Genomic DNA, 18,255 nt, shown 5'->3' with positions numbered 1-18,255 from the left:
TTATATCGAAAACACGGATGTCTTCTTATTTTAAGGATTCATAGAAAATAACTTGTTCAGTGTGTGTGCCTGTTTGTTATTATATTTGCCATAAACATTAAACAAAAGCGGAAATCATCGATACAGTAGTGGAAAAGCTAACGTCCCTCCGCCCTCTGTCACTGAATAATACAGGCGGTCCGCTAATGCAAATCCTCTTCTACCGTCGGATACAGTCGTTGCAGCACGTAAAGGGACAGTTACTGAGCTATAAAACGTCGAATAAAGCCAAGAGTAAGTGCAGAAGAGTTGTATTTTTATGACCTGGCACATAACAAAAAGTGTATTGTTTGTTAAAACCCACAAGTATTTTGAATTTAGAGCTTTCAAGCGCCACGTGGTCAAAGGAACTAGCTACAAGTTGCTGTGACTGTCAAAAACTTTTGCTAGACAAGACTGTCAGTGTGAGCAAGCAACAGATAAAGTACAGCACGAATTTCTACTTGTATTATTATCACTTTGACTGTGCCATATACCTGATTTGTGACTGGTATTATACATGAGTTCACTTCTTTCTATGATTCTCAAGTGACAAATTGCTTGCGAGATAGTTATTTTTGTCCCCCCATTTCCATGACTTGAGCTAATTATAGTTTGTATTTATGTACATTTTCTTCAAACATTTAACAAAAAATAGTCCTGTGGTTGCGTTTTTAGTTTATGAGCATTTTTGTATTGTCTCTTATTTCTCTGTTGGGCATTAGCTTTCCATTCCAGTTACCAAAGGTGAGTGTTGATGTTGCAGCTGCTTTTCAGCTGATGCTCTAACACATGCACTGGTTTATTGCTGTTTTATGGTGTAGTGGAAGTTGGAGTTACTAGTTAGTACAACCTAGCTAAAATAATGCAGTCTAATACAGCAGGCCTGTACTAAATCCTACCTTTTTATGAAGGTTAAAATGTTGTAATTGAACTGTTTCAGAGAGATGTTAATTCAACTTTATGGTAATTTTGGAGCGTGTAGTTTGTTGTGCTGTTGAACTGTATTGCATATGTTTATGCATTTTTACTGAGAGGTGTTTCGTCTACATTTGTTGATATAAGGGCCAAGCTGCATCTATTTTGACACATCTGTAGATTTTTTTTGTTGCATAAAATATATTTTTGTCTGTAAAATGGCCATCACAATTCCTGGAACCCAAGGTCACATTGATTTATACTGTTATAAAAAGATAAAAACAGAGAATATTTAAAGGTAAGAGGTTAGTATAAGCATTTGTTTGGCATTTTTGCTTGAAAAGTGACCCACACAATTAATGTTGTTGATTCATCGACTAATTGTTTCAGCTAATGGAAAAGAAAATATTAGAAACTCCTCTCAGATTAACACAATATAATTCAACCGCTAAAAACTGACCTGGTTAAAACACAGCACAGTTCCACATAAAGGTAGGATTTATTACAGGTCTCTTACTGCATTAGTTTAGGCTAGGTGTACCTAACAAAACTGGCAACTTTGAGTGTATATCTGCACTAACAGTGCTATAAATAATGCATTGCTCATGTTTGTAAGTTGGTTTTTGTAAAGTGTTTTTAAATTTTTCCTTTGTATTATGTTTGTATTAGCTTTTTTATTTTATGCTTGACAATGTAAATGTCTTGGTTGTGATGTAGGTAGTGCTTCTATCAGAAACATTTTGATTGTATTCTATGATTTTCAAATATAATTCAAACTTATGTAATTACTTTGAAATATTTAAATATCCCATTCCACAATAGGTAGTGTACATTATCCTCCAGCATGCCAAAACAAAGGTGAGCCAGACACTGTTGCACAGGTTGGGTTTTTGGATGTTTCACAAGAAGTATTTAATGCATAAACAGTGTTTCCTCATTAATCAGATACTACGTGTTTCCCCATTTGTGACAGGGAAACAAAGAATTCTTAATTATAAAAAATAACTGAACTATATAATTCATACCCTTATTAAAACTCTTTAAATAATCATAAATTAGATTATACACATTTATGAAACAACCTTTTAATATATCCTCCTTTCACATGAAAAATAACTGCTTCAAAAGCCCTTTTTAGTCTGCTATACAACTAACGTTACCTACTCAATGACAATAATCTTTCAGTACTTCGGCTACATAGCCCAACAAAAACATTTTGTTAAATGTAAATGCAACATTTTCTTATACTGTAAACAAACCACACATGACCACGTCACCCTTTGACCTCTTACACCATATGTCATGCCAGCGTTGTGTCCAGTCAGTGGCCTCTTCTCCGAATCAGCAGTAGCAGCATATGCTAGCGGACTGTTGTCCGAGTCTGTCCACAATAAAAACAACATAATAATAAAGATTGGCTACTGCCACAGGTGACTGCCTTCAACGAGGCAGATATTGGCGGATACCGATAAATTGATTCATCCCTGAATAGCCTTAGTCTAGTTTTGCACCGCACTTGTCATTATCTGTATGTAATTTACCCTAGGTTAAGTTAAAATCACTTATTAATCATAAAATCAATTCAAAAAATATTTGTACTTCATAGATTTTTTAGATTTTAAATGAATAATGAGGAAACACTGCAAACATCCTAACCTAAATGTTGGCCATTCTCACTTTTATGTTATTTTGTGTTAGCCACATTGCACTTTGCATTGTTTGTTTTTGGTTTTTGAAAGTCCAATGTGAGATTGATCAATGAACTGTTATTGCTTGTTTGGGGAATGATGTCATATCCTAAAAGCATACAAATAAAACCTTGTGCATTCTCAGTAGATTTATCTATTCTCAGACAGGTTAATGGCATTCTGAACTCTTCATATATATATATATATATATATATATATATATATATATATATATATATATATATATATATATATATATATATATATATATATATATATATATATATGTAAGTTTGATCAATCCACCGTCTCTTTGCCTGCAAGACCACATTGGCATCACACATCAGCTGTTTATGAGCTTTCTTTGATGCTTCTAACCAGCAAAGTTTCTTTGTGATGCTAACTTCACACTGAACTAATGGCTCTAGCTTCCACCTGTTGCTTCTTTTCTCTCCTCATGAACACTAAAGTGAGTAGAAAAGAGCCCCCTTTAATAGAGAAATGGATCAGTCTTGGCCAAACCATCAGCAAGGAGGAGCCCCTCAGCATGCTGTACCAATGGGGACCTTCAGGCAGGGTAATAATCCCACTATCAGCGGAGATAAAGTCCAGTTTGGGAGGCTGCCGCGACGCACACGTTTGTCAGAGAGCCACAGTTTTGGGGCTGAAGAGGAGTGGTTGAGCACCTCCATGGAAGCGAGCGGCTCCTACGGTCAAAGCCCCATCCTCCAGGGCATGCAGGCAGAGGGAATCTTGCTCAACCGCAGCGCCTATGAGCAGGCCGAGAGCAACTACCAACGGCGGCTCACCTCTAATGGCAACGGGCCGCTGTCATCCTCTCCGAGGAGTCCAAACACCAGAGGCTACATGACCTTCCAGTCCAGACGCAGCCTTGCTCAACAGCAGGATCCGGGGCACCCTGTCACCACCGTGAAGGCCTCTGGTACCCCCCACCGTCGGTACAGTAGAGGCCGCAACCGCACCTCCTCTGAGACCGAGCAGGGGGGCAAGGGCAGCAAGGGGCCGACCGAGAGGAAGAGGGGCCTTTCTGAGACGAAAAGCAAGTCCAGATGGGAGAAGTATGGCACATCTCACACAGGGAATGGCAGAGACGTGATGTGTGTTTTCGGTTTATTTAACTTTTATGTTTTTTGTTTATTTTGTTCGTCATGCATTCTGTGTGGCCTTTTTCAGTTATGCTAATATAGCCCAGGCTTAATAATGACATCCCTATATTATATTTTAAGACATTCAAGTTATTAAAATGTGGTCAAAAGTAGTGCGTAAAAGCTGTGAAAGAAAATAGTGGAAAATGATTTAACTTTCACTTATTTTTTTGTTATCTTTGATGGGCTTGTAAATGAGCCATTGTGTATAATACTTTTTTAAATGCAAGTTTTTAGATGAGCCTTTGTTTTGAGTTTTTGGTTTAGGCCACATTTGGACAAATTTAAGCACTCGAGAAAATAAACACACAATCTTCATTTAAACGAGGTCAATTCATTGACTCAGCAGGGGTGCCAACACAGGACTCACTCAACTCAACTTTTGCCGCAATGCAATATCATCGCAAGGCGCTGCAGTGGCCAGTTGATTATTTGTAATGTTATTGCTGTATTTCTACTATTTTTATCTTGTGATCATTGTGACTAAAGATAAGAAATATTTCACAGTGATAACTTTCCAGTGTCGTAAAGTCCTGTCTTGGAGTATTATAAAGAGCTCTGCAGTGTTTTGGCATCTGACAAGCCTTTAATTTGTCTTACCTACGCCTGCATCAATTCAGCCCCTTGCATTTTTTAACACAAGTCTGACCTTGTGTCACCGAAGTATTAGTGTACACCATGCCATCATTTACTGACATGTTACAGTAAAGTGCGTCTCTTTGATAATCACACAATGAAGTGGACCTCTGCTATCACTAAGGGGGGTTGTGAACGGTCAGCGACCAACCTTTTGTTCTATAATCCAGACTTTGCAGACCAGGCAACTGTGTTTAACTGACTGAGGAATGTGTAGATGCCTGTCTGCTGCGCTAACACGTCAGCAGAATAAGAAGGGAAGTGAAGCATATATGCAGTAGTCTTTTTATCCATTTGTTTTAATGTTTCTTTTTATTTTACAGAAACTGTTATTGAGCCATTAATTTACTGTGTATATGGTTGAAACTGTCTGCTTTATGCTTTGTTTTGTGTCTCTCTATTTCACCTACAACTCCATCTGTGGCTCTGCATGATATTGTAACATGTAATATACAGTGTCCTGGTCAAGCATCTAATAATGTTCTGTCGCTCATTTCTTGTCACTGATTGTGCTGGCTGTGACGACTAAACGCCTGGTCATGGCTGTTGGTTAGTAGATAAACTGTTGGATGCAGATCAATGTTTTTTTGCATTCTTATTTATAAACCTAGGTGGCTTCGGCACTGTTAAAATCAGCTGAAAACTTACCTATTCAAACTGGCCTTTGTCTCATGTTTGTAATTTTGTTTGTTTTAATGTTTTATTTTACTGTTTTTATTTCTATTCATTGTTTGGTCTTTTAACACATTTTACTCTTGTGACTTTCTTCTGTAAAAGGTGCTACATTAAATAATTTAACTCTGCCCCCCCCCCCCTCAGTACCAACATGAGTGGATTGCAGTGCCTCGCCTCAGAGAACATCTGGTTTGACAAACAGCGCTACGATGAGGCGGAGAAGTGCTTCTACGAAGGAGCCAACGGACCCTCTACACAGGTAGAACAAGCAAACATCTTTTAAAAAAAAAAAATAGCTTTTCAACTTCTTTTTGAAAGCCTGTTTTTATGTAGCCCAAAAGTAAAGCTGTTGTTTTTTGTAGTCAACCTGATCATTCTTAGAAATAAGGACTTTTTTTCTTTACACAACATGTATTTCCAATCCTTCTCTTGTCTCTTGCTGCTATCTTTTGAAGTTCCTTCGTCTATGGCTGACACATACTCGGCTCATGCTGCCCTGTCAATCACTGGCCTGTTAAGTCGCTCGATTTAGAAGTGGCTCATCCTTGTGAGAGGGGTCAGGTGGTTTGGCAGCTGCCTCTGCCTCCCAGTCTGTGCAGGACAGTAGAGAGTTTCTGCATAAGCCTGGGAAACAATGTAGATTGGAGAATGATCGCTCCTGTGTCTTTTTAAAGGGTTGTTTCACCCAAAACTCAGAATGCAGTATGGCTTCGCCTTACCCTGTGTGATTTCAGGCTATGCAGGTAGTTTTGGTTTTATGTTCTGAGTTTTTCAGAGATGCTCCACTACTGCTGCCCAAATACAAATAGGGAAATATGTCTTTACAGAAACAATGTCCTGAAATAATTCACATTTCAGTACAACATGTACTGAAGTGGGAAAATGACAGCTGCACCATCCTGGGTTTGTGTTACCCTCGTGCCTCCTGCCAAAATGTGTGTAATCTTTTATATTTTATCATGAGGCACAACATTTGCATGTAGCTCACATTTATTTGCAACTTGCTTACTTTTTTTTAATTGAGTCATCCTAAATGTTTGCTGTATGGTCCATCCTGCTTTTGTCTGTTTTGCATGCTGCTTTGTCTTTTTCACTGCTCCCGCTTCATCACTGCTTTACCTACATATACCTGGAGGGGAAAGAAGTTAATGCCATCCTGCAGGACATTGCTAAATCCCAACAGAATATTCTTCAGTCACTAAACGGAGTGAGTACTGTGCTACAAATGAGCATCAGGCACACCCCCAGTAGTGGCAGGACTGTACTCACTAATGTCCGTGTACCAGCCCTAAAACAGGAAAACATCTGTTTAATTTAGAATTTGTGATTATAGTAGAGACAGCAAGTTAAGGGACATTTTAGCCATAATTAATTCCCAGAAAACCTTTGGCCTGCACTTTACAAGAAAAGTGCTTCATGCATGCTACATTTTCTGTTGAGAGACACACTGTTAGACACATTCTCCCTCTCTCCTCTGCTTGCTTCTCCTATAATCTCCATTGCAGTCTGTCAGTAAGTTGCGTATCTGTTTGTCTTTACATCAATGCTATATTGTTAGCAGTATAAGTGTGGTTATACTATATATATTTTTTAAGTGTTCAAAGGAAAAATTAGCTTTTTCTCTGGTTGATTACTGGCGCGTAGAAATATGCATTCAGTGTGAAAGGTCAGGAGCACGATCAGGCACTTACTTACGCGACACTTGCGCAGGCGGTGTGTTCCTACTGTATTTAGCTTGTTTGCTGTTAACGGCTACCTTGAAGGGGTCAATGAGTAAAACACAATGGTTTCACAGACTTAAACATGTGCTATAATGGTTTAAATGGTTCTGTAGAGCTGCTGGATTGGTTTATATTTCCCATTTTGGCACTACTAGTGACTTTTTACTCAGTCATTTGATATGGTTGTGATGTAAAAAGTTGATTAATGCAGTTTTAAAATGTTTCATCCCATTTCTCAGAATATTGACTTTATTTTCTGTTGCTGACAGCTCTGATGCATGTGTAGCATCCAAGTTTCTTCCTACAACCACTTTTTTTCTTCTTTTTTTTTTTTTTTCTTCTGGTTCCCCCCCTTACTTTCACCCTTTACATTGCCGGGTGCAGGTGAAAACTTCTCTGCAGCAGCCCAAGGGGCGCCAGCAGAAACGGCAGCACAGAAATGTAAGTCTTCCGCATCCGGTTTTGCTGCTCAGGCCTGGGAGCACTGCATGGCTGAGACAGACAGCCTGGTGCACTGGCTGTGTCTGCTGCTGCCTGGTGTGGAGTGTGCTACTGTTATCACAGCACTAAGATGTCTCATCCTGAACCACCATCTTGCATCTTTTTCTTTCTTTTTTTTTAAGCTTCATACACTACAACACAACTGATTCAGAATTTGGGGGTGGAAATTATAATAATCTGGATTGTTTAATATTGTGATAATTATTAATGTTCTATCTTGAAAGCAAAATTCTTGTATACAGTGACAGTTGCCTTTTCATATAAATTCTGAATCAAGTAATCAATAATTGATGAAACTTTAACTAGTTTGACATTGTGGGAAATAAAATTACTTTATTCACATTGTTGCCGAGAGTTAAAAGAGTCAGAAGATCAATACAACTTATATCTGTGAGTCCAAAGACTGGAAACGGGTAAACTGCTAGCCTGGCTCTGTTTAAAGATGTATATAAAGAAAAATGACCTACCTGCCAGCACATCCTCTAATTAACATTTATCTTGTTACTCTAATCCATACAAATACTGAAGTGGCATGTTTTGTTTTTGATTGGTATGGAACTTCTCATCTCTTTGCAGGAAAGCAAATAAGTTTTCCCGAAATGTCAAACTATTCCCTTTTTAAATGAAGAGTTTACCTGCATGCTGTCGTTGTAAACATTAAATCCTCTCTTTATTGGGGATCAAGGGAGTTCATTTTAACATCAGCATTGTGTGCGTGCAGTGTATCCAAATCATTGTGTAATGGATAGAGGTGTGGCGAGATTAAACGTGACGAGATTTCTCTTTGAGGTAAAAGTGTCTCGCGATATCGGTACACAAGTGCAATGCAGCAGCCTTGAAATTAGCATAGAAATTCCCCCGGCCGTTCTCCAAGTTTACTCTGAGTTTACTTTTGCAGAGCGATAGTGGGGGGGGAAACCTGCCTGTAAAACCCATTTGTATTGTATTGATGTATTAAGAGAAGTTAGAACGTTAGAGTACCGCCTCTCTCTCTCCCCCTCTCTTGTCTGAGACACACACGTCCGCAGCGTGCAGTTCACTGTGGCGCTGTCTCGGGCAGACCACTCTCTTTCTCTGTTAAAATGAGTCGGGAAGCGGACAGCAAAACCTAACTTTACTTTTAATGATAATAAATAAAGAGCAATGTTCTCTTTGTCCTATAAGGGTCATAAATTGATACTAGAGTAGCCTCCTTTGTTTAGTGCTGCAATTAATAAAATGCAGAGGCGAAAATAGCATCTGTCTTCACAAAAGTGTTTGATGGCAATTTGTGGTCTAGAATTTAATCAATGTGAAACTACAGCAAAATAAGCTTTATTTCTCTGTCTACTGTACAATGACAAATTCAAGTACAAAACAATTGGTCTCAACTACTGCCAGAAAACGGTTATGTTGTAACCTTGGTTCTCTGAGTGAAGAGACTCTCTCTCTCCACCATACATGTGGAATAAGTAACAGTATAACTGAGTTATACAGGAGAGTAGCCAGTCATTTGAGTTTATGGCAAAACCTTTCAGTGCTCGGTTTTTATTTTGTGACTTTCGTTTGAATAAAGGACTATTTTTTCAGTCTTATTTCTTCATTGAAGTTTTTTTGTAAAGTGTAGTGTTAAAATCTCGTCTCGATCTCGTGAACCCAATCTTGTGTCTCGTCACACCCATAGTAATAGATATTTTAACCTTGCATGGGTTGCTTTTTAAACCTCACCACGTTGACTTTTTTTGCTTGCTTCTTGTCTTCAGGCTTGGATTTGTTCTCAACCTGGATAAGAGTGCTGATTTGCTTCGTCACCATTTGAGCCCTGACCTGCAACATGACATTTGCTAATTCATTTGTTTATCTCTCCACAGTCATCCTCGCATGCAGGGGACCAGGAGCTGGTTTCGCGCATGAAGAGCATGGAACTGGAGAACCAAACTCTGCACAAAGGTATGTGTGTGAGTTTTGTCATGTCTTCCTGAGCTTTTTTGCTTACTTGTTACACAGTATCCATTAGGGCTGGGCGATACGGCCTAAAACAAAATCCCCTTTAAATCGATTTCCCTCCCCTACTTAAAATCAATCTGCAGATGAAAAAGAAATTGTTCAAAACAAGTTTTCACTTTATTGTGTTTTGACTCATACACACAGGCACGCACATACACATGGGGCATGTATACCATTATGATTATTCATGCCAATTTTTTGGATAGATAAATTGATATATTTTTTATATAAATAAATAAATGAACAAGATTGATGTTATGGAGTGGCCAGCCCAATCCCCAGACCTCAATCCCATAGAAAACTTGTGGGGTGACATCAAAAATGCTGTTTCTGAGGAAAAGCCCAGTAATGCAGAGGAATTGTGGAATGTAGTTCAATGGTCCTGGGCTGGAATACCTGTTCACAGGTGGCAGAAGTTGGTCGACTCCATGCAGCACAGACGTGAAGCAGTTCTCAGAAATAATGGTTATGCAACTAAATAATAGTGCAGTGATTCAAAGTAAAGCAAACCCTTGAGACATTTTTCAGTTTATACAGTAAATGTTTGAGTTTGTAAAGAAAAATGCAAATACTGCTATTTTTCTGAACAGCCTAATATTCCTTTTTCTTCACTTTCTGTAAAGTTGTAACACAAACTTGATCAATGTTGGTCATGTTTTGATTTGGAATTGAATTGAGTGTTCCCAATGCATTGATATTATGGAATTAAAAGCTATTCTAAGGATTTTGAGCATTATTCACTTTTTTAAACACTGCTATTATTCTGAACACAACTGTATATTGGTTTGAGTGTTTTCCCTCCCTACAAAATTAAATAATTATGCTATATATTATGCTGTTGTGACGAAAAGAGAGCTGAGCCAGAAGGCAAAGCTCTCAATCTACCGGTCAGTTTTTGTTCCTACCCTCACCTATGGTCTTGAAGGCTGGGTCATGACCGAAAGAACAAGATCCAGGGTACAAGCGGCCGAAATGGGTTTCCTCAGGAGGGTAGCTGGCGTCTCCCTTAGAGATAGGGTGAGAAGCTCAGTTATCCGTGAGGAGCTCGGAGTAGAGCCGCTGCTCCTTTGCGTCGAAAGGAGCCAGTTGAGGTGGTTCGGGCATCTGGTAAGGATGCCCCCTGGGCGCCTCCCTAGGGAGGTGTTCCAGGCACGTCCAGCTGGGAAGAGGCCTCGGGGAAGACCCAGGACTAGGTGGAGGGATTATATCTCTAACCTGGCCTGGGAACGCCTCGGGATCCCCCAGTCAGACCTGGTTAATGTGGCCCGGGAAAGGGAAGTTTGGGGTCCCCTGCTGGAGCTGCTACCCCCGCGACCCGACCCCGGATAAGCGGATGAAGATGGATGGATGGATGGATGCTATATATTCAACAAATTATATAATTATGCTATATATTCAACAACAACAAAACGGATGCATGAGATAAAGCTGTTTTCACACATACATGTAATTCACTTCTCGTTCCTCGCCTAAAAGTTCAATTAATTTTAACTTAAGTCGCGCAACCTTGCCCCTATTTTCACCTGTTGCTGAGTAACGTGCCATGGTCTCGTGAATGTAACATACCTCTAGCAAGCTCCTTCGTAGTAACTAGCGGTAAAAAAGTCGAAGAGGAGCTCCGTGCTATAAAGCGACGGTTACTATCCGAGAATAGGTGACTGTGAGCCGTGTACAGAGTCATTTCGGTGGAGATTACAGTTAAGTAATGAAACGACTAGTTAAGAAAAGAACTAATAACATTATTATTATTATATATAATATATTATTATATAGTCCTGTCGCTGCCATGTTGTTTGTGTATCTCTATGGCAAACGCGCGGGGGGGAGGGCTGAGCCCATTCGGAACTACAACAAGACAACGTTAACTACACGTTAGTTAATCGATAAAATCGATTTCTCGCCCAGCCCTAGTATCATACTTAATTTTCTTATTTTGTTTGCTTGTTAGTGGTGGTGGAGATGAGAGCAGCCCTGCAGAAGCTGGAGTCCAGAGTGGCTATGCTGGAAAAGAGCCCAGCAGCTGTCCCATGTGCCAAGGTAGATATCTGCGGGGTTTTTAATTTTTTTTTAATTTTTAGATACATATGTTCTCTGTATTTATAAAACTACTGTCTGAAAGAGGCAAGATAGCCTTGTCTCTGGAACAATTAGAAATATGATATAAATTAAATTAATATAATGTATTCTACTTTGTTACATGTGTTCAGAATCGATTGAAAGAACACCTCATTTACAGATGCAAAACAGTTTTGTATTGTATTTTTATTTGTTTTTCTTTTCTCGTATTGCAAGTTTCCTCTTATGATTCGATTATCTGCTTTTATTGTTTTCTTTGTCTTGTTATTTGTTATACTGTACTCAATTAAATTGTTTTGTATTGGGGAGTACTTTGTATAAGCCCTTTGGCTTCTTTCCTCCACTGCACATATATCTATTGACCCTATTGTATCATGTTATAATTGTTTGAACAAATGGTTGAAGGAAGAAAGCTAAAACCTTTTTGGAAAAAGCCTTCTCAAGAGCAGACCTTCACAGAGAGTTCCTGTCCTTTTCCATTGTTGTGACCAGTCTGCTCCAGTCAAGGCTGCTCCAGTAAAGGTGGAAAACGGTGATGACGATGACATTGACTTGTTCGGCAGTGATGAGGACGACGAGGAGGCAGCACGCCTTAAGCAGGAGCGCGTTGATGCCTATGCAGCCAAGAAGTCCAAGAAACCTGCCCTCATCGCCAAGTCATCTATCCTGTTGGACGTCAAGCCCGTACGTGTCCTCTTAAACTGTATCATGTTGCTCATTAAAATGCTAGTTCCATTGTAGTTTTGTTCTCATACAGGGAACCTACGGTTGTGGAAAATGTAAAATCAGGAAATCTGTCTCACCAGGCCATGGACTAGTTTGTACAATGATTCTTGATTGAATGATTTTCTTGTTTCGGATAAAAGGTGAAGAAAAAAGATAGTTTGGGTTTAATCTCCTTTTAAATTAATTTCCACTTAATTTATCTACTTAAATATTTTTAAATGATGTAGCCAGAATGAAACGATGCATTGCAAACAATGCATCCAATGCATTTATTAGCTCAATTGTCCAACAAAATAAGTTAAACATGCATGTAGTCAAAATTAGTATGCTGTGTCATTCAACATATGTTGAAAGTTTTGCTGCAAAATGTCTTATTATAACTGTCTGGTTAAATATTGTTCGGTGTGTCCCCCTCCTCCATGTGTTCCCTTAGTGGGATGATGAGACTGATATGGTGAAGCTGGAGGAGTGTGTGCGCTCGGTGCAGATGGATGGGCTCCTGTGGGGAGCATCCAAACTGGTGCCAGTTGGCTACGGCATCAAGAAGCTGCAAATCAACTGCGTGGTTGAGGATGACAAAGTTGGAACAGACATTCTGGAGGAGGAGATCACCAAGTTTGAGGACTATGTAAGTAACAACCACTGTGATGTAATTTGTTCACCCTAATAACACGTTTTTCTCTTACCTTGAGTTGTAGCTAGCCATGTAAACAGCTTTGATTTCATCTAAGGTTTTAAGCCCTCTGTGTTATACATCTCTGCCTCCACCTCGATACTATGTTGATGAATGGAATTTAATTTTTGGCGCTCACAGGATTGAATAAAATTGCAGTACAAGATTTAACAGCAAAATCATTTTAAGAAATGACTTAATTTAAGAACATGTCTAGCTACCTCAGTAACCTGGTCATTGTAAATTGGTGTATACAGGCAGCAGGTCAGTAATTAAATTATCCTGAGGTTATTTTGGAAGCATGGCATAATTATTTTAATTGTAGTAGTTGGAAGTAGAAAGAAGACGGTGGTTGACTTGTTCAATTGTGGAAACTGATTTTTATTTCTAGAGGCTGCTTTGTGTTCGTTTCAGTTTAAGTCTAACTTTGGATGGAATTATTTAGAAGACGAGCCCATTGCTACATTATGATCTGTTTCCATCCAGCCTCCTCGCTGTCACAGCATTACTTTCCCTGTCCAAAGTCTTTGTCCTGCACATGCATAATTGTAAAAAGTAGAGGTCAACCGATATGGGTTTTTTCTGGCCGATGCCGATCTTTAGAAATCGGGGTCAGGCGATAAATGCTGCCGATTTATTTTGGCCGATATGTGCTTGTTTTTAAACCTCTATTTGAAAGATAAAATGTAACCCTAATATACACAGAATTTCTCAACAAAAACATTTATTGAACACTTATATACTTACACTTGTATACTTCAATTAAAAATGTATAATGTAAAAACATACTGTATATTGAATAAATAATGTATGAAAAATGTATTAAATAAATGAAACCGGTAAGAAGAAAATAAACTTTGTAAAATAAACTTTTCAATGAAAAAATAAAGTTTAGTGCACTTAGCATTTATTAAACTTCTGAGAATACGAATCTGCAAGCGTCACAGAAAGTGACGTTATTATTAATCTCAACACTATTTCCTCCTAACTCCTGTTTTGGGGATCCTACTGTTACATGTCCTGTTGCACTCATTAGGATCTTATCTGAGCAGATTTCTGTCATTCAAACAACTCTTAGTTGTAATTTAAAACTCGTCCAGCCAATTTAATACAGTTAAGGGTTTTATTCGTACGGAGAACTGAAGGCTCTGTTAGCAACGATTAGCTCCGTTAGCGGTTAGCTCCAGTTAGCTCCGTTATAGGAGTGGATGAGACTGCCACAGACAGGGGTAACAACCAGACTCTGATAAATGACATTCGGGGAGCTTCCACAGCGGCGTGGCCGCGGTGTTTTGTACGGTTTTATTAGTACAGTTAATCCCAAGGCAAGAACACCAGCAATATGCTACTACTAACGGTAGCGTCTGAGCCTGAAGTGACTGTGCGAGACACGAGGGGAGGGGCTGGAGGCAGCTGGTCTGGGTGCGTTGTAAAAAATGTCGCCTATTCATGTTTTTAACACTAGGCTGCCCACAGATGCGCCTGCCTATTAATCGGCTTGATATACTGGGATATTGGCAAAGATTGCATCTTTTACTGTCGTTAGCATGTAGCTGTAACACGCGACAATCGATTAAAAAAACAAAACAGACCAGTATTTCCTGCCTGGAGCAGATGACCAATCATAGAAGGCCAGAGAAGGCCGACTTGGAGTTGCGTAACAATTAGCCAACAGTAGAAAAAACTGTTGAAACTGGAGCGTTTAGAACAGTTGGAAATCTGAACCTTTTGGCTCACTGGGGTTTCTCTAAAATACATTCACCTCAATATCTGAAGTTTTGGCCACGTGTAACATGAAAATCTGACATAACATTGTACATATGACAGAAAACACAAAAGCATAATGTCCACTTTAAACCCTTACCAGATTACATAAAATTATCTGCATTATTGGATAGTATTACAGGCAAGCCTTTTGTGATTTGGGTAAACCAAACCTTGAATAACTCAAAGAACATACATTTCTCTCTGGGATAAATAGTGGAGTTCAAAGTCCCAAAAGTTTTTTTTATAACATCTTCTTAAGAAATATGCTCTTTCACTTTCTGGTGGAGAGTTTCAGGAAACTGATACCACTCCAATGTCTGTTCATTAAGTACAAGGCTGCAGCGTTAGTTTAGCACAAAAACTGGAAACAGAACAGCAGGCCATATCCACCTACTAGCACCAGGGTTGTCTATTTCTTTCTTGTCTTAATCTCCATCACTTAAATATTGTTGATTTACTTTTCTTCTTTTGCAGATCCAGAGTGTAGATGTTGCTGCCTTCAATAAGATCTAAGCTCCATCAGCTGTTTACCTGGTCAACCAAAGTGTTGCTGCTGCTCCGGTTTGCACGGTTATTAAAAAGTTTTGAGCACAAACCTCCGTCTCAGTTTCGTTATTATTCTTTGTAAAACATAAATATTTTACATGGAGTGCAGTCATCTTTACATTTTAGGGGAACACATTCTCAAAGTAGAGCTTAAACCCACCCAAAATCCTGAGTGATAAAGGCTGGGTGATTGTACTGTATGGCAACTAGTGGCACCTTGTGAGTGTCACGGAAATTAAACACTGTCATCAATACTGGTGCCTTTTAGCTAAAGTAAGTGATTGCGGTGCACAACTCTACAGTTTTAACAGGACCTTAATCATATGGTGGCTCCCTAAATTGGCACTCGTCGTCAAAACTTTAAAACCCCTGGTATAGCATTGCGTGAAACATTTAATGATTTAGTTAAGTAATGAAAAATGTTGAGTCATGGTATAGTGTAGTATGTCATAGTATGGTATGGTCAAAGTTGTTTTTTTAAAGACTATTTTTGGGCATTTTAGGCCTTTATATACTGTATGACAGCTGAAGACATGAAAGGGGGGCGAGAGGGGGAATGACATGCTGCAAAGGGCCGCAGGTCGGAGCTGAACCCACGGCACCAAGGAGCAAACCTCCACACATGGGTGCCTGCTCCACCAGGTGAGCTAGCCAGGCACCCAGCATTACATAAACCATTTAAAGAATGCCATAATATATTGTCATTAAAAAAAAATGGTATACAGTCATAGTATGTCATACAAGTCATTATAAAGTGATAGTATGTCATAAAAAATTCATAGTATGTCATAAAACATAGGAAAGTATAGAAATATAATAGTATATAGTATGCCATACAATGTTATAAAAAGTCAGTGTGTCAAAAACTCATAGTATGTCATAAATGTCAAAAGTCAAAGCATAGAAATAGGATAGCAAAGTATGCCATAAGAACGTCAAAATAATAGTGTATAAAAAGTCGTTATAAGTCATATTATAGTACATCATAAATAATGGGACAGTATAGTATGCCATGAATGTGCCATAAAAAAGTCATTGTATAGTGTCATGAAGACGTCATTGTATAGTATGCAATGAAGATGTCACAGGAAAAAGTCATAGTATATAGTATGTTATAAAAAATGGGATAGTAAAAGTCAAAAAGTCACAGTATAGTATGTCAAAAAAAAGTCGTTCTATATCATTAACATTACTGAAGACAAAAAGTCATAGTATAGTATGTCGGAAAAAAAGTCACAGTATAGTATGTCGAAAACAAATCACAGTATAGTATGTTGAAAACAGTCGTAAAACAAGTCGTAGTATAGTATGTGGAAAAGAAATCACTGTGTATTATGTCGAAAAAAAGTCATAGTATAGTATATCGAAAAAAAGTCATAGTATAGTGTGTTGAAAAAAGGTCACAGTATAGTATGTCGAAAACAGTCATACAAGTAATAAAAAAGTCACTATAGTATGTCAAAAAAATCATAGTATAGTATGTTGAAAAGTCATAAAAAGTCAGTGTAGTATGTTGAAAAAATGTCAAAGTCATAGTATAGTATGTCGTAAAAAAAGTCATAAAAGTCATAGTATAGTATGTCATAAAAAGTCATAGTATAGTATGTCAAAAAAAGTCATTAATAAAGTCATAGTATAGTATGTCAGGAAAAAAGTCACAGTATAATATGTCAAAAGCAGTCATGGTACAGAAGGTCAAAAAAGACATAGTATATCTGAGAGTTGAACCCTCAACTTCAAATTCTCTTTTTTCTTTTATTTCTAGCAGCTTATCTCACTGAGCTATAAATGAAGCCCAAATCTGCTGGTTCGGATGTGTATTTATCGTTCACATAACTTGAAAAAAAATAAGTACGTACAAAAGAGTCATAAAAAGTCATAGTATAGTATGTTGAAAAAAAAGTCATAAAAAAGTGATAGTGTAGTATGTCGAGAAAAAGTCATGGTATAGTATTGAAAAAAGTCATAAGAAGTCATAGTATAGTATGTTGAAAAAAGTCATGAAAAAGTAACTGTATAGTATGTTGAAAAAAGTCATAGTATAGTATGTCAGAAAAAAGTCATGGTATAGTATGTCGAAAAAAGTCATAAAAAGTCAGTGTAGTATTTCGAAAAATAAAAGTCATAGTATAGTATTGAACAAAGTCATAAGAAGTCATAGTATAGTATGTTGAAAAAAGTCATATTATAGTATGTCGAAAAAAGTCATGAAAAAGTCATAGTATAGTATGTCGAAAAAAGTCATAGTATAGTGTGTCAAAAAAGTCATAAAACATCATGGTATAGTATGTCGAAAAGAGTCATAAAAGTCATAGTATAGTATGTCGAAAAAAGTCATTAAAAAAGTGATAGTATAGTATGTCGAAAAAAAGTCACTGTATAGTATGTTGAAAAAAGTCATAGTATAGTATGTCAGAAAAAAGTCATGGTATAGTATGTCGAAAAAAGTCATAAAAAGTCAGTGTAGTATTTCGAAAAATAAAAGTCATAGTATAGTATTGAACAAAGTCATAAGAAGTCATAGTATAGTATGTTGAAAAAAGTCATATTATAGTATGTCGAAAAAAAGTCATGAAAAAGTCATAGTATAGTATGTCGAAAAAAGTCATAGTATAGTGTGTCGAAAAAAGTCATAAAACATCATGGTATAGTATGTCGAAAAGAGTCATAAAAGTCATAGTATAGTATGTCAAAAAAAAGTCATTAAAAAGTGATAGTATAGTATGTCGAAAAAAAGTCACTGTATAGTATGTTGAAAAAATTCAAAGTATAGTATGTCATAAAAAAGTCATAGTAAAGTATGTCAAAAAAAGTCATAAAACGTCAGTGTAGTATTTCGAAAAAAAAAGTCATAGTATAGTATTGAAAAAAGTCATAAGAAGTCATAGTATAGTATGTTGAAAAAAGTCATATTATAGTATGTCGAAAAAAGTCATACTATAGTATGTTGAAAAAAAGGTCATAGTATAGTATGTTGAAAAAAAGTCACTGTATAGTATGTTGAAAAAAGTCATAGTATAGTATGTCGAAAAAAGTCACAGTATAGTATGTCAAAAACAGTCATAGTATAGAAAGTCAAAAAAGACAGTATATCTGAGAGTTGAACCCTCAACCTCAAATTCCTTTCTTATCTTTTATTTCTAGCAGCTTATCTCACT

The 18,255-nt window shown here is 37.6% G+C and overlaps 1 protein-coding gene across 4 annotated transcripts; it reads left to right on the top strand.

Annotated features, from left to right (window-relative positions):
* The first annotated feature begins 170 nt into the window (after window positions 1-170).
* eef1da (eukaryotic translation elongation factor 1 delta a (guanine nucleotide exchange protein)) lies at window positions 171-15,146 on the top strand. 4 transcript variants are annotated; one of them, XM_078264095.1, is made up of 9 exons: window positions 171-273; window positions 744-765; window positions 5,246-5,360; window positions 7,207-7,263; window positions 9,174-9,252; window positions 11,258-11,346; window positions 11,878-12,069; window positions 12,545-12,739; window positions 15,026-15,146. In XM_078264095.1, the coding sequence occupies exons 1-9, from the start codon at window positions 186-188 to the stop codon at window positions 15,062-15,064; spliced, it is 876 nt and encodes a 291-aa protein (XP_078120221.1). In that variant the 5' UTR covers window positions 171-185; the 3' UTR covers window positions 15,065-15,146. The 4 variants fall into 4 exon arrangements, with proteins under 4 accessions (XP_078120221.1, XP_078120222.1, XP_078120223.1 ...); XM_078264096.1 differs by lacking the exon at window positions 7,207-7,263; XM_078264097.1 differs by lacking the exon at window positions 744-765 and having other exon boundaries at window positions 182-273.
* The last annotated feature ends 3,109 nt before the right edge of the window (window positions 15,147-18,255 follow it).

This window comes from Sander vitreus, chromosome 12 (assembly GCF_031162955.1).
Source record: "Sander vitreus isolate 19-12246 chromosome 12, sanVit1, whole genome shotgun sequence".
Lineage (NCBI taxonomy): Eukaryota > Metazoa > Chordata > Actinopteri > Perciformes > Percidae > Sander > Sander vitreus.
Note: the sequence above shows the minus strand (reverse complement) of the source record. Positions and strands in the feature narration are given on the sequence as shown.

Excerpts from the sequence above, each read along its gene's own strand:
- eef1da (XM_078264095.1), top strand. The coding sequence starts at position 186 with ATGCAAATCCTCTTCTACCGTCGGATACAGTCGTTGCAGCACGTAAAG. Across the intron at positions 9,253-11,257 it reads GAACCAAACTCTGCACAAAG|TGGTGGTGGAGATGAGAGCA; the intron begins GTATGTGTGTGA and ends TTTGCTTGTTAG. Across the intron at positions 12,740-15,025 it reads TCACCAAGTTTGAGGACTAT|ATCCAGAGTGTAGATGTTGC; the intron begins GTAAGTAACAAC and ends CTTCTTTTGCAG.